Source organism: Labeo rohita, chromosome 12 (assembly GCF_022985175.1).
Source record: "Labeo rohita strain BAU-BD-2019 chromosome 12, IGBB_LRoh.1.0, whole genome shotgun sequence".
Taxonomy (NCBI): domain Eukaryota; kingdom Metazoa; phylum Chordata; class Actinopteri; order Cypriniformes; family Cyprinidae; genus Labeo; species Labeo rohita.
The window spans coordinates 19,492,455-19,505,850 of NC_066880.1; the positions used below are offsets into that span (position 1 = coordinate 19,492,455).

At 35.3% G+C, this 13,396-nt stretch overlaps 1 protein-coding gene across 1 annotated transcript; it reads right to left on the reverse strand.

Annotated features, from left to right (window-relative positions):
* Nucleotides 1-413: 413 nt before the first annotated feature.
* Nucleotides 414-7,346, reverse strand: acta2 (actin alpha 2, smooth muscle). The gene is made up of 9 exons (XM_051124792.1): nucleotides 7,200-7,346; nucleotides 5,584-5,755; nucleotides 4,225-4,353; nucleotides 3,522-3,632; nucleotides 2,420-2,504; nucleotides 2,174-2,335; nucleotides 1,787-1,978; nucleotides 1,511-1,692; nucleotides 414-943 (listed from the first exon to the last, which is right to left on the reverse strand). Exons 2-9 carry the CDS (start codon nucleotides 5,710-5,712, stop codon nucleotides 800-802), a joined length of 1,134 nt encoding a protein of 377 aa, XP_050980749.1. The 5' UTR covers nucleotides 5,713-5,755; nucleotides 7,200-7,346; the 3' UTR covers nucleotides 414-799.
* Between the last annotated feature and the right edge of the window lie 6,050 nt (nucleotides 7,347-13,396).

Consider the following 13,396-nt stretch of genomic DNA (forward strand, 5'->3'; position numbering starts at 1 on the left):
TAATCTTTTGCGGGTATTTTTAGTCAGATTTATGTTGCGATTAATTAGATTAATTAATCACCATGTAATTACTGTAAAAAATTATGTTAAAAAAATCATTTTGATGATATTAAAAATGACAATAAATTGTATTATCTTTTAACAGAAATTGCACTAAAAAATGCAATTTCCAGCTGATTAAATATTATAGAGTTGAACTAGAAAACCTTTTAAGATTTTATTCATTTCCATCGTTGAACCCTGTGTAAAGAGAAATTTTAACTGAATTACAGTGACTGTGAGTATATAGAATTATTTCTGCTTATTAAAATGAATTTGTAAGAATGTAATTTAGAGCAGTATTTGTATTTGTGTAAATATTAATCCAGAGAAGTGTAATTTGTTGCAGAAACAAATAAGGGGTCGAATCCATATTATTATTGCAGAGCTTTTATTCCTTCATGGGGTTATCATATGATATCCATACAGACTGCCTGAAAGCCGACATGCAGTTGTGTTACCTCGTAGCATTTTAACACAAAAGGGAGAATGAGCCCTGTTCCTCGATGCCCTCTCCTCATCTCTGGAGTCTCGCTACTCCAAGGAATCTCCCCAATCTTTCATATTGGCAGCGCAATCAAGCTTTTTAACCCATTGAAAACAACACTATATTGTCATGACATAATTAAATCAAAACATTCAAACAGATGTGGGCAGTGCAAAGACAAAACAATAGAGGGAAATAAAGGGTACGTTCACAGTTTACAGGCCATGAAGCAATAGCAGAATTAGGGGAACAGGAGGGAGTTGGAGGTGTCGTTTAGAAGCACTTGCGATGCACAATGGATGGCCCGGCCTCATCATACTCCTGCTTGCTTATCCACATCTGCTGGAAGGTGGAGAGGGAGGCCAGGATGGAGCCGCCAATCCATACTGAGTACTTGCGCTCAGGTGGGGCAATGATCTGAGTACATACAAAGTAGAAGCAGTGTTATTTTAGTATTTTTTATATAGTTATAGTTAATATTTTAAATTAGTTTTTACTTTTGTATTTTTAATTTCTTTAATTTTAGATAAAGTTTTAGTGATTTTGTTGTGTTTTTAAAATTTGTTATTCATTGTTTTTGTTTAATACATCAACGTTTCTCTGGCAACTAGCTTAAATATATTTATTTCAGTTAATTTTTTAAATGTTTTAAACCAGTTACTTTTGTTTCATAATTAATCAATGTAACATTAATGCTGTCACTGAACTGAATTAAAACACTAAAGTGACTTGAGCTAAATAACAGCATTGTGGCCTTCCGCAAAAATGAACTTGTTTCATAAATAATATACTTTACAGTTACTGATGTGAACAGAATAATGTTTTCCCAGTTTGTGATGATTTATCTGAATCTGAATTCTTCAAACAGTTTGTATTGTTTCTGTTATTTCCCTGTTTTATTACTGTAAAGCTGCTTTGAAAAAAAAAAAGTTTTAGTTAACCCTGGTTAGACAAGAAACTGTGATAATACTTTATTTATCTGACCTTGATCTTCATGGTGCTGGGGGCCAAAGCAGTGATCTCCTTCTGCATCCTGTCTGCAATACCAGGGTACATGGTGGTACCACCAGACAGCACGTTGTTGGCGTACAGGTCCTTGCGGATATCAATGTCGCATTTCATGATGCTGTTGTAAGTGGTTTCATGGATGCCAGCAGATTCCATTCCTAACAAAGTGCAAATCAATGCATTGAAATATATCAAAGTGCTCTGAATCCATCATTTGAAAAAAAAAAGAAGGGAAGAGAAATGAGAGATTACCAATAAAGGATGGTTGGAAGAGTGTCTCAGGGCAGCGGAACCTCTCATTGCCAATGGTGATGACCTGTCCATCGGGAAGCTCATAGCTCTTCTCCAGGGAGGAGGAAGAGGCTGCAGTGGCCATCTCATTCTCAAAATCCAGCGCCACATAGCACAACTTCTCCTTGATGTCTCGAACGATTTCTCTTTCAGCTATACAAGACAAATAAGAAAGACTCAAATTATTTAAAATTGATATTCTAAAATAGTATTTAGTTAAACTGAAACATTTAAATGATACTAATTAGAACAGATTTGAATGTTTTTTTTTTTTTTGTTTTAGTCATAAATATTTAAAACAAAAATATTTCATATCATTATGGTGGTATTGTACATGTCCAGACTCACCAGTGGTGACGAATGAGTACCCTCGTTCAGTTAGGATCTTCATGAGGTAGTCAGTGAGATCACGGCCGGCCAAGTCCAAACGCATAATGGCATGCGGAAGAGCATAGCCCTCATAAATGGGCACATTGTGGGTGACACCATCACCAGAGTCAAGGACAATGCCTGTTCAACAAGAATAAAGTGCTTGGTACTGCGTAGCAATGTAAGTCAAATGTGAGTTATGACCTTTTTGACAGGTGAACTGACCTGTTGTACGACCAGAAGCATAGAGGGACAGCACCGCTTGAATAGCTACATACATGGCTGGAACATTGAAGGTCTCAAACATGATCTGCAAAGTAAGACCAACAATGTGTTTATGAACAGAACCAACAATGAACCAAGCGCTTTCGGTTTTACTGAACAGAAGGTTAAAAATATATATTTTCTGATTACTCTTTGAAAATGGCAATAGATTGATCTTGGAAATGGAAATGATTTAATGATTTTAGTGATTGAACACTGGCTAATAAATGATGACGTCCACATAATTAATGATTTAAAAAGTGGGTGGAGGGATTGAATTGCTTTACACACTGTAGAAGGCTTTCCTATTGGCGATGTATGTAAAATAAAAGGTGTTTTTTATGAGTGCGGATCTATTTAATATAAGATTTCCTATATTAAATAGATTGACTCTTAAAATCTGTAGATCAATCACTCTACGTGTCTTTTGTATAAATGCGTCTTTTTGTAGAATTGTCATCAGTGGCTGCACGCAAAAACAAACATACAATGCGACTTGTCTAATCTGAATTACAAACAAATTAGTCGTTATTTTCAGCTGATCTAAAACATACAGCACAACCAGTGTAGCTATTTCCCTAAACAAATGACTCTTAAGAATTCTGTTGATGATCACTTCGAATAGACAAGTTGCCAGTTTGAAGCAATATAAACACGTTATAACTACTGCCCCTTTTTTTTTAAAGAGATTAATACTATTCACCAAAGATGCATTCAATTAATTAAAAGTGAAAGCAGAGACATTTAAAGTGTTACAAAATTTCTTGAGCACCAAATCATCATATAATATTTTTTAATGCATCATGTAATATTGAACTACCTTTTTTCTGCCCTTTGGAAATGCCTAGGATTTTTTTTTAGCCATTTTTTGATTTAAAATGAGATTGAGTTGATTGAGTTTTTATTTTTACTACTGAGAATCGTAGCAGTTAAATAATCACTTACGCTCAACGTTTGTGGTTTGACAATGTGTAATTTACGTCAAGCAAAATAATGTTAATCACAACTCTACAGTTTATTATTATATGCTTTCTGCATTATCACTTTTGAATTCAGTTCTAACCTGGGTCATCTTTTCCCTGTTGGCTTTGGGATTAAGAGGGGCTTCTGTCAGCAGAGTGGGGTGCTCCTCTGGAGCCACACGGAGCTCGTTGTAGAAAGAGTGATGCCAGATCTGGTGAACATAAACAATGGACAAATCACTGTCACTGGAATTGAACTATTAGTGTAATAGTTTTTGTGTATTGTAGTCTTATAATTGTCTACATAATAGTCTTCTTAATAGTTTTTGTGTAAAGAGTGAAAGCTGATTGTCATAATTACAGTTTAACAAACAGATCACAATCAGGAGGTAGTGTGTGGGCTGAGATAGATTAGTGAATAATCTGTTGTGTACATGTTGACACCATGAGGTGTGAAATGCGAGATGAGAGATATTGTTATAGTGAGTCATCAGTGGGAATAGCTGGAGTTATTTGGAAAAATGCTTCTTGTAGGTGTAAAGAATGTATGTGTTGAGACAAGAACTGATGAAAGTGTGATCTGATGAAATCTCAAGACCTTAAGGGCCATTACAGCTGCTGCTGCTGCCTGTTTTATGTAATGTGGAAATGTTTTACATTATTATGAAAAGAACACAGAGGATAAATTTAAGCCAGAAGTACAATAAGGCATGTTCGTGGAAAGATAAGACATATTTTTGGTAGACTGTTTAGAGTTCTGTTTTGGTTTGTTGTCTGTTGGATGGTTTGATAGGATCTGCTTACTTTTTCCATGTCGTCCCAGTTTGTGATGATGCCATGCTCGATAGGGTACTTCAGGGTCAGGATTCCCCTTTTGCTTTGCGCCTCATCACCAACGTAACTATCTTTCTGCCCCATTCCCACCATCACTCCCTAAGGAAAAAAAAAAACAACTGGTCATACATTATGTCATACACACCCAAACATAATAGCCAGCCCTCAGAAAAGTAAGAATGAGTTAACCTGGGAAAAAGATTTGGGATGTGCATTTGAAGACAAGGTTTGGGAGAGAATTGTTGTATTTAAAGTTAATGCCTAGGGATATTAGAACATGTCTTATACAATTTAAAATTTTACATAGATTCTACTGGACACCCAGGAGGTTGTTTAGAGCAGGGTTTAAAGATAACCCAGATTGCTGGCGATGCCAGAAAGAGGAGGGCAACCTGTTTCATGTATTATGGCAATGCTCAGAAGTGCAGAAATTTTGGAGAGAGGTGCATGATTATACTGTAAAGATATCACAGACCCAGTATGATCTTTGCCCAAGTTTATACATTCTCGGTGACCCTTGCCCTTTAAGTCATGTTAATAAGGCTGAGTCACAGTGGATACAAAGTTGTATCATGCTAGGCAGACGGGTAATCGTGCAGAGCTGGAAATCTTCCAAGAAGCTTCCCATTTTTTAGTGGCTTTCGGATTTAGGGCGGGTGGCAGCCCTCGAAAAACTTTCCTATAGTGTGCATGGGAGGATTGATATTTAATTTGTCAAATGGGGAAATTTTTTTAAATTTTGTAATCCATAGTAGTAGCAAGCATGTGGCGAGAGGAAAATAATAATGGCTTTGGTAAATATATATATTTTTTTTTTTTTGTATGTACAGATTTATATAGTTTATATTTATTTGTTATATTACCATTGTACTAACTATTTGCTTTTTTTCTGTTTTTTCTTTTGTTGCTTTTGTTGATTTGTGTTTTGTTTTAATGAATTGTTTATATGTCATATACATGATTGTGTATACTCTTATTTTCAAAAAGAAAATCAATAAAGTATAAATCATAAAAAAAGAAAAGTAAGAATGAGTTCTAGTTCATTCTATCTTTACAGTCTTGCACAATGCAGGCACTCTGGGCTGTAGTCCAACTTTCCACAAAGCATTTGAAATCTGATCAAGCCAAACAAGTCAATGCACAGCGCATAACATGAATGTTAGTTGTCACCCATTTCAACTGCAACTGCACATTAAGCTATAGATAACTTCAAATACAAACTTAAATACAGCAGTTGACGTTGTTGTTTACTTAAATGTACTCATTAATGTTGGCTGCAAGTGACTGCAGTGCTTATTGACCCCTAGTGGTGTTTTGAGGGACGCTCACCTGGTGTCTGGGACGGCCCACTATGGAGGGGAACACTGCTCTGGGAGCATCATCCCCGGCGAAGCCTGCCTTACACAGTCCTGATCCATTGTCACACACAAGGGCAGTGCTTTCCTCGTCGTCACACATTTTCAGCTCAGATTTCCTTCCTTACTCCTACAGGAGACAATCACTGCAAGAAAGTGTATTATTAATGCTATATACATACTTTTGAGCAGTTTTTGAGCTGTAATAGCTCATGTCAAGCATGTGTGAAGTTTCACTAGAGTTTGGGGAAAAAACTGGATCCCAGATGTAAGTTAAATTCCTTTTTGGAGACATTTTAAATCTGTCCTAAATTAGAAAAGTAGGGTTAGTAAATAGTCATTATAATTAGTTTAACATAAAAACAAAAGTTAAAAAAGTTATATGGACTGTATGTCATGGGAAATAACCATGTACGTATGCATGTGGGAATTTGTGTGCACACCCATTGAACCCATTGAATACTACAAAGAATGTCAGGTGTACCAGGAAAGTCCATTCATAAACTAATTAATGCAATTGTGTGTATGTGTGTGTGTATGGTTCAGGTATACCCTACATTATGGGGACATAGAGATAGCAATATCCAAAATCCTTGTTCTTGTGGGGACATACAGAATGAAGTTTGAAAATGTAAAATAGCAGTTTTGTGGTACACGGTTAGGGTTAAGGTAAAAGCATTATGCCTATGTAATGTCTTCATAAAAAGCGGAAAGCTAACATGTGTGTGTGTAATATATATATATATATATATATATATATATATATATATATATACACATATACATATACATATATGTATATGTATATGTATAGACACACACATACACACATCTTCTTTAAGTCCATTCTGCAGCCCTACTAAGTGCACCCTTACTGAGTGCACCATGGGAAAACTTCCTAATTTGGAAATGATGGAGAAGTATGTCTGTCTTTGGACTCTCCCTCCCTCTTTCTCTGCCTGTCTACATTACTTTATGAAAAAAGAGAGTGGGTGAAGAAAAGAGGGGATGGGTCAGTGGTCCAGAAGAACCATATTTAGTCATAAACCACACAAATCAAATTGGCTTCCACAGCCGTCCCAATTTTCTAAGCCTTCACCTTCATTTACAAACATAGATCCCTTAACAGTCAGCATCATCATACAATCACACTGCAGATGCTAAAAAAGATGCCTCAGGCATGTGTGTGCATATTAGTTCCTCATAAACATAAATGCTTTCAGTAATATCCTTTGGTAAGACTGCAGAAAGAAAATCTATCTACTGCACTTTTAGAAGACTATTTCTTAGAAACACTTTTAAGGATCTTTAGAAACGCCCATGCAGAAACATCACACAATAATATCTACTTAAATTAAGATTAATCTATTTTCACACAACATTGTAAAAGCAGCTTACACCTGTGCAGAAACCATTTCTTTAAACAACAGCATGTTTCAAGTTAAAGTGCTTAAAGCTTGACAAAACCTCATTTTGAGTCTATCAGCATCAGGTAGCACTTGCAAAGCCGGATGGACAGAATGAGATGGAGATCGAGAGAGAAAAAGAGAAAGGATGTGAGTGGTATGAGGCGAGATGAATGACACTTACCCTGACAGCGCTGGGCCGGGGGGGGATTTAGCCACTTGGTGATGGTGTACCACTCACTGACTTGTGGTGTACTTATGTAGTTCCCATCCCTGCTCACCACACCCTCCCACATCCCAAACAAGGAGCCTGGGCTGCACTCAGATCGGTAGCCTCACTCCACTAAAGCCTTATAGGGATGACTGGGAGAAAACACTCCAATCCGGGCGGCAGCAGGGCGGCCTCCTGCCTCATCACTCAGGGCATTCCAATGCCTTTTTTTCTTGGAAATTTTGGGGACCTCACCATGCAGGAACATAAACACTGAGCTGGGCCCAGCTCTACTACATGGACACATATCATGGGCCGCACCTGAAACAGAGAATGAACAGCAAAGTGAATTTAGATCACGTCACAGGGTTAGGTCATACACTAAAAGCACTTGACAGAGCGAAAGTTCAAACTACCATGTAGTAAGAACACCACAAAAAGTGGTAACCTGCAATGATTACCTTAATGATTAGCTATTTTAACTAATATTATAATTACTGCTAATTTCAATAAATGTACTTGGGTTGTTTCAGTGATGATACAATAATATGTTTGATCTGGTAATATCTTACCACACCAAGTACATTTTCGGTTTCTTTTTAGTTGAGAAGTTTGGGGTCTGTAAGTCTCTGTGATGTTTTTGAAATAACACTCAAGCTTAACCAACTACTTTATCAACTAATCAACTACTTTTTTAAAAATTGTAGTTCATTAGATGGCAAAGCTGGCATTTCTTGATATTATTAATGTTGAAAACCAATATTTTTGTCAAAACCATGATACGTTTAAAATTAAAGTTTAAAGAAATTGTTTGTAATATTATAAATGTCTCAGCTGTCACTTTTGATCAAGTTAATGCATCCTCACTGAATAAAAGTAGTAATTTATTTAAAAAAAAAAAAAAAACCCAAGAAGTACTATTGAACAGTATATTTCTGTATGTATAAACATTTTGGGCCACTGAAGCACATTTTAAAACACTACATAAAGCTAGAACAGCTAGATTTACAAAGAGTAACATGAATTTCCTGTGTGGCACCAGTTGACAAGCTTCAGCTGTGAAAACAGGTTTTCTAAAAAGATTTTCTCTGGGGCTGTGCAAAACCCATTTTGAGGGAAAAAAACAAAGAGAGCATTTTAAACTAAAGCATGACAATCAGTGCTAGAAAGTGCTATGTAGAGGAAATCTGATTTTTTTTTTTTTTTTTTTTTTTTTTGTAGTTTGTAGTTTCTAATGATAGACTAAGAATTTACAGGAAATACATTAATGCAGTTTAATGTGAAGAATGATAGCTGCTCCTTTTATTGTCTGTTTTTATTTTGATTTATCATCTTCTGGAAAATGAATGCCGACAAAATCTTCAGCCTGAGAAGTCCTGTTTGGACCTACAGTATTTGTTTGACCACTACACTAAAAAAGAGGTGTAGAAATGGCAAGTAATACATTGAATGAAACATGAAATTCTGATAATCTTCCAACTTAAAAAGTATTTTTTTAAATCTTGTTTTTTTACAGTGTATTGAACGCTATGTTAAGGTGGAGAAAACAATAAATACAAGATCATAGAAGGAAGTCACAGAAAGAAGTACATCAAAGATATTATAAATCTAGGATGAGGCATGACAACTTGCATAATCAACCAACCGGTTGCCTTGCCTGTTGACTACTGAAATGCTAAAAATACACTCATGTAATATATTATTAGAGATTTAAGGGTGTTTCATTTTAAAGACACTAATTACAGCCACAGTTTCAGTTACTTAATTTCTTTCCACAATTCTAGTATCTGTCCTTGGATCACATGCCATTCTGGCTCAAGCCTACAATGGAAAAACTTCATGGAATGCTTCCAATTAGGGCACAGCCAGTAAATTCCGTTTAAATGGAAAGTTAACACAAATACATACAATACATGATTGAATGATAGCTCAGTGAAAGGAAAGCAACCTGTGATGCAACACACACCCAACTAGTTGCACTAGTTCACTTTAGGTAGGTTTGGCCTTTATTTTTTCTTTTCAGATACATTCCTTGGATAAGTTCTGGATTATTCTCAAGTAAACAAACTCACAGAATGCTTCTGTCTCATTTTAGGCCATTTTCTGCTCAGCTGTCCTCATTCAAGGCAAGAGCTCGCTTTTCCCTTCCCCTTCGGCAGTACGCGCAGCCTTGTCGCACCAAAAAAGGAACTGTTCTGTAAATAAGAAAAGTCTTGGCAGCCCACTGCACTCAGAGGCATGTAAGGGAAGAAATGACCCCTCTGAAGGTGTGGTCTGGGAAATCACACAAAACACAGTCTGCTGCAGAGAAATACAGTGTATGCTGTACACAAATGTCTCTGTCCTGAGGAAGACCCCTTGGATGGGGGAAAGGCCAGAGGAAGAGAATTGTTGCACACCCTGAAAAAAAGTGATTTGTAGATATCCCTAATGAGACTTTGCAGCTTCATTGCCATGTTTAGGTGTATTTCCGAATCCCATCTCACTGCCTTATTTTCTGTTTTAGAAGTACAGTATTCAGACTTAAAGTATAAGGAATTGTGTGAATATTCTCTTTGGAGTTTGACCTGAACACAGTCTTATTTGACACTCTTTTTTGCCTGCAAGACATTTACATCATACAACTTTTCCAACATTGTCTGACTAATTATAATAGCTATTTTTTCCACCAAGTCAACCACACCTTGTCAGTACAAAGTGAACCAGCATTTCAAGCCGAGGCTGTAATTAAATGCATTAAAGGGACAATTCACCCAAAAATTAAATTCACCCTCATTTTGTTCCAAAGCTGCATGACTTTCTGTCTTATGTGGAACATCAAAGTAGGAAAATGTCTCTTTTTAATATTAATAAAATGAAATATAAACAAAAACATTTGAAATGTTCCTTAAAATGTTTTATTTTATGTTACTAAGAAATGAAAGTCATACAGAGTTGCAATTAAATAAAAACTTTTTTTTTGTTTTTGGGTTATATTTTTTAATACATTTAATGAACTAAGCTAAACTATTATCAGTAGCAACATGTAGAAGAGTTTGCTACTGGGCGGTGGACAAAACCTCTGCTTGTTTGGAATGCGCTTTGACCGAAAATGGCAAAGCAGCTGTGCTCTCAATGGAGTGCAGCCTGTGTCTTATTGGACACCTAGGATCAACATGCATCTCCTCACAAGCAGCTCTGGAATGTCTTATGACAGCTATGTGCAATGCTATGCACCATCACTGTTCCTCAATCTCGCAATTGTCCTTATGCTATTTCTCATTCAAAAACTCCCCACTGATGATTCAAATTTTTAAAATGCGTAAGAGATGAAATGAGCACCTAAAGGGAAGGATGCAAAGAAAAAGGGATTTCTTTCTCTTTTTTTTAACAGTATGTCTTAGAAGAAAGCCTATGACATAATTTAAGTAAGCCAATGACATGTCAAACTGCTTGCCTCTCCATTGCTTCTCCTAATAATTTTTAACCACATTTCAATTACTTTTTTTTCCAATCATGACCAAATACTGATGTCCACTCACTGCATCCATTTTGCCCCCTTGTGGCAATTATTTTCAGACAGAAATCAACAGGGTGGACTGAGTTTCTTTATTGATACTGTTCGCCTGTAACTAAAGAAATATAAAATATAAAACTAGTGTTTTAGTCAGTAAATACTGTAATTATTAAAGTGTATACATATACATATACATATACATATATAACCTACTACTGTAACTCCAATCTCTCCTTCTTAATTAAATTACTGCCACTATTTATTAATAACCAAATAAATAAACAAAACCGCACGTTTTTTTCTAGTGCCGATGTTTGTCTGACTTACTCATGCCATGTTGTTTCCGAGTATTTCATCACGCTGGGAAAAGGAAACCGTCAATAGAAAGCGTACGCGTCATGGACTTTCCCTCGAGGTTAAACGGTGATGAAAGTTGATCACTATCCTAACCTAAAAGAACACATCACGTGAATCTTCACGCTGCACCTAAACGAAGCTCCTCAAGGGGCGCTCTATTTATCTTTTATATGACACTCAAGAGGGAGGACCAAAGTCTATATCATAGTTTGGGATTTCCAGATTTTCGTAAATCAGACATATTTAATATACACATTACTTTACCTTTATTTTGAATTAATAGTATGTACACCATAAAAAATTTGTTTAAAATTAGATTCGTCTTTTTCACTACAAATGAAATGCCTGTTGTTGAGAGCATATAATCTGATAATCAAAATGAATTGTTTATTTATCGTTTTTTTTTTTTTTTTTTTTTTTTTTTTTTTTTTTTTTTTTTGTACAGGGAAGTTTGAATTTTTATTTTCAAATCTTAATTAATAATGTCTAATTCTTAACATTAATAAATATTAGGCCACCAAATTTGCCATTTGTAATAAACCTTTGACCTAGATAATCTGATGTGGCCTAAACCAGCAGGAAATGCATAAATGTGGTTGTGACATGTTTAAAGACACCACAAACTACCCGTGAAAAAATAGGTTATACCAGAGCAAGTAGACTAATTACAAAGAATCCAACATAACGCACTCTCAGAATTGGCCAACATGCATAATTATACATCAGTCGCTAAAAAGAAATGTATTATGCTCAAGGGCACATAATGCCATGTTAACCTTTTTTTCTTTAAACTTTACATAAACAAATATACAGAGCTCTTACGTCACACATCGGAAGGAAAAAATTGACGGAAGATATTAGTGTATTCACCTACATATTCTTTGGTCATTATGTACATCTGCTTGATTTCCTCTCTGTTTCTGTCTTACACTGTGGTTTACTACATGTGGAAAAAGTCTTGAAGGGTATTTCAAATCTATTTAAAATTAGGCCATTACGAAACTTTGTCCAGTGGCACGTTCAGTAATGTTTTAAGCAGACCACATGCCACAGTTTCAACTGTGAAGTCCCAATATATGTACTGATCCATATAGGCCTATTGCTCTAGATTAAATCAAATAATAATAAAAATAAAAGTTCAGAAATGTCCAGTTTTTAAACTTTTTTTTTTCCCTGAGAAATCCTGAACCAATATTATATTTTTTGCCAATATTATAATATTACAATTATATATTACACATTATAAAGTACAAAATTACAAATATTCATTTTATGGATCTTATATTCATTTTACTGCATTTAATGGATATTCATATTCATTGTATTTAACCTATTAAAAAAAGAGAAATGAGCATGCACAATTAAATATCTAATATCAATAGAGACAATAAATATAAAAATTCTATACAAACAAAAAATGTGGTATAGATCGGGCAACTGTTCTGACAATCCCTTAGATCTTTCAGAAACGATACTTTAACTTATTGTTAACAGTATAACTTAATATTGCTGTTCCTCAGAAATGTTTTTGAACGCATTACATCTGTTTGTCTTGCCAAAACTCTCTTTCCAGTGCACTGCCATCTTAATTGCCAAATAGACCTCAAGATCAGATTGCTCAATAACATACTTCAACTCACCTATAACATTTATTATTGTTAAGTTCCAGTAAATCATTCCAGATAAGCCTTGTCCTGACGCAAGTAAGCAGTGTGAATCACAATATGTGTGATACACTTGATATCTCCTATTTCCGTGAGTGCAAGTCTTAAGAAGAACAAGTTTGTACAAGGCTGCTTTGATTTATACTGATATTACACTCAACCATACAGCTTTCTGCATGTCCCTTTCAGTCTCTTTTTTATTATAAATGTATTATTAACAGCACATTTCTACAACAACAAAAAAAAAAAAAAAAAAAAATCAGTTGCAAACATTAATTTGTAAAAACTGCCTTCGACATGGAAATGAGCTTAGCGTCATACCATGGTCTGAGCAGACGTACACACTTTTTTTATGATAGTACTGCAGGTGTTTGGAAATGTAAGCTGTTCTTACTAAATTAAAGGATTTGGACGATGACTTGTGACCTTTCATATGTTAATGACATTATTTAGGAGTTGTTTAAAAGCCAGAAAGTTGATACCATTCAATTGCACGCAAGTTCCTGATCTTTTGGTGTTCATAGATTTCATAGTACGTGCGTTTTCTGTGCGTACGTTTATTCTATAAATCACACATACATATATTTAACAGATGATCATAAGATCAAATTTAGAATGGTTTCTGCGCAACATTTTATGACTAAGGGCCCCGT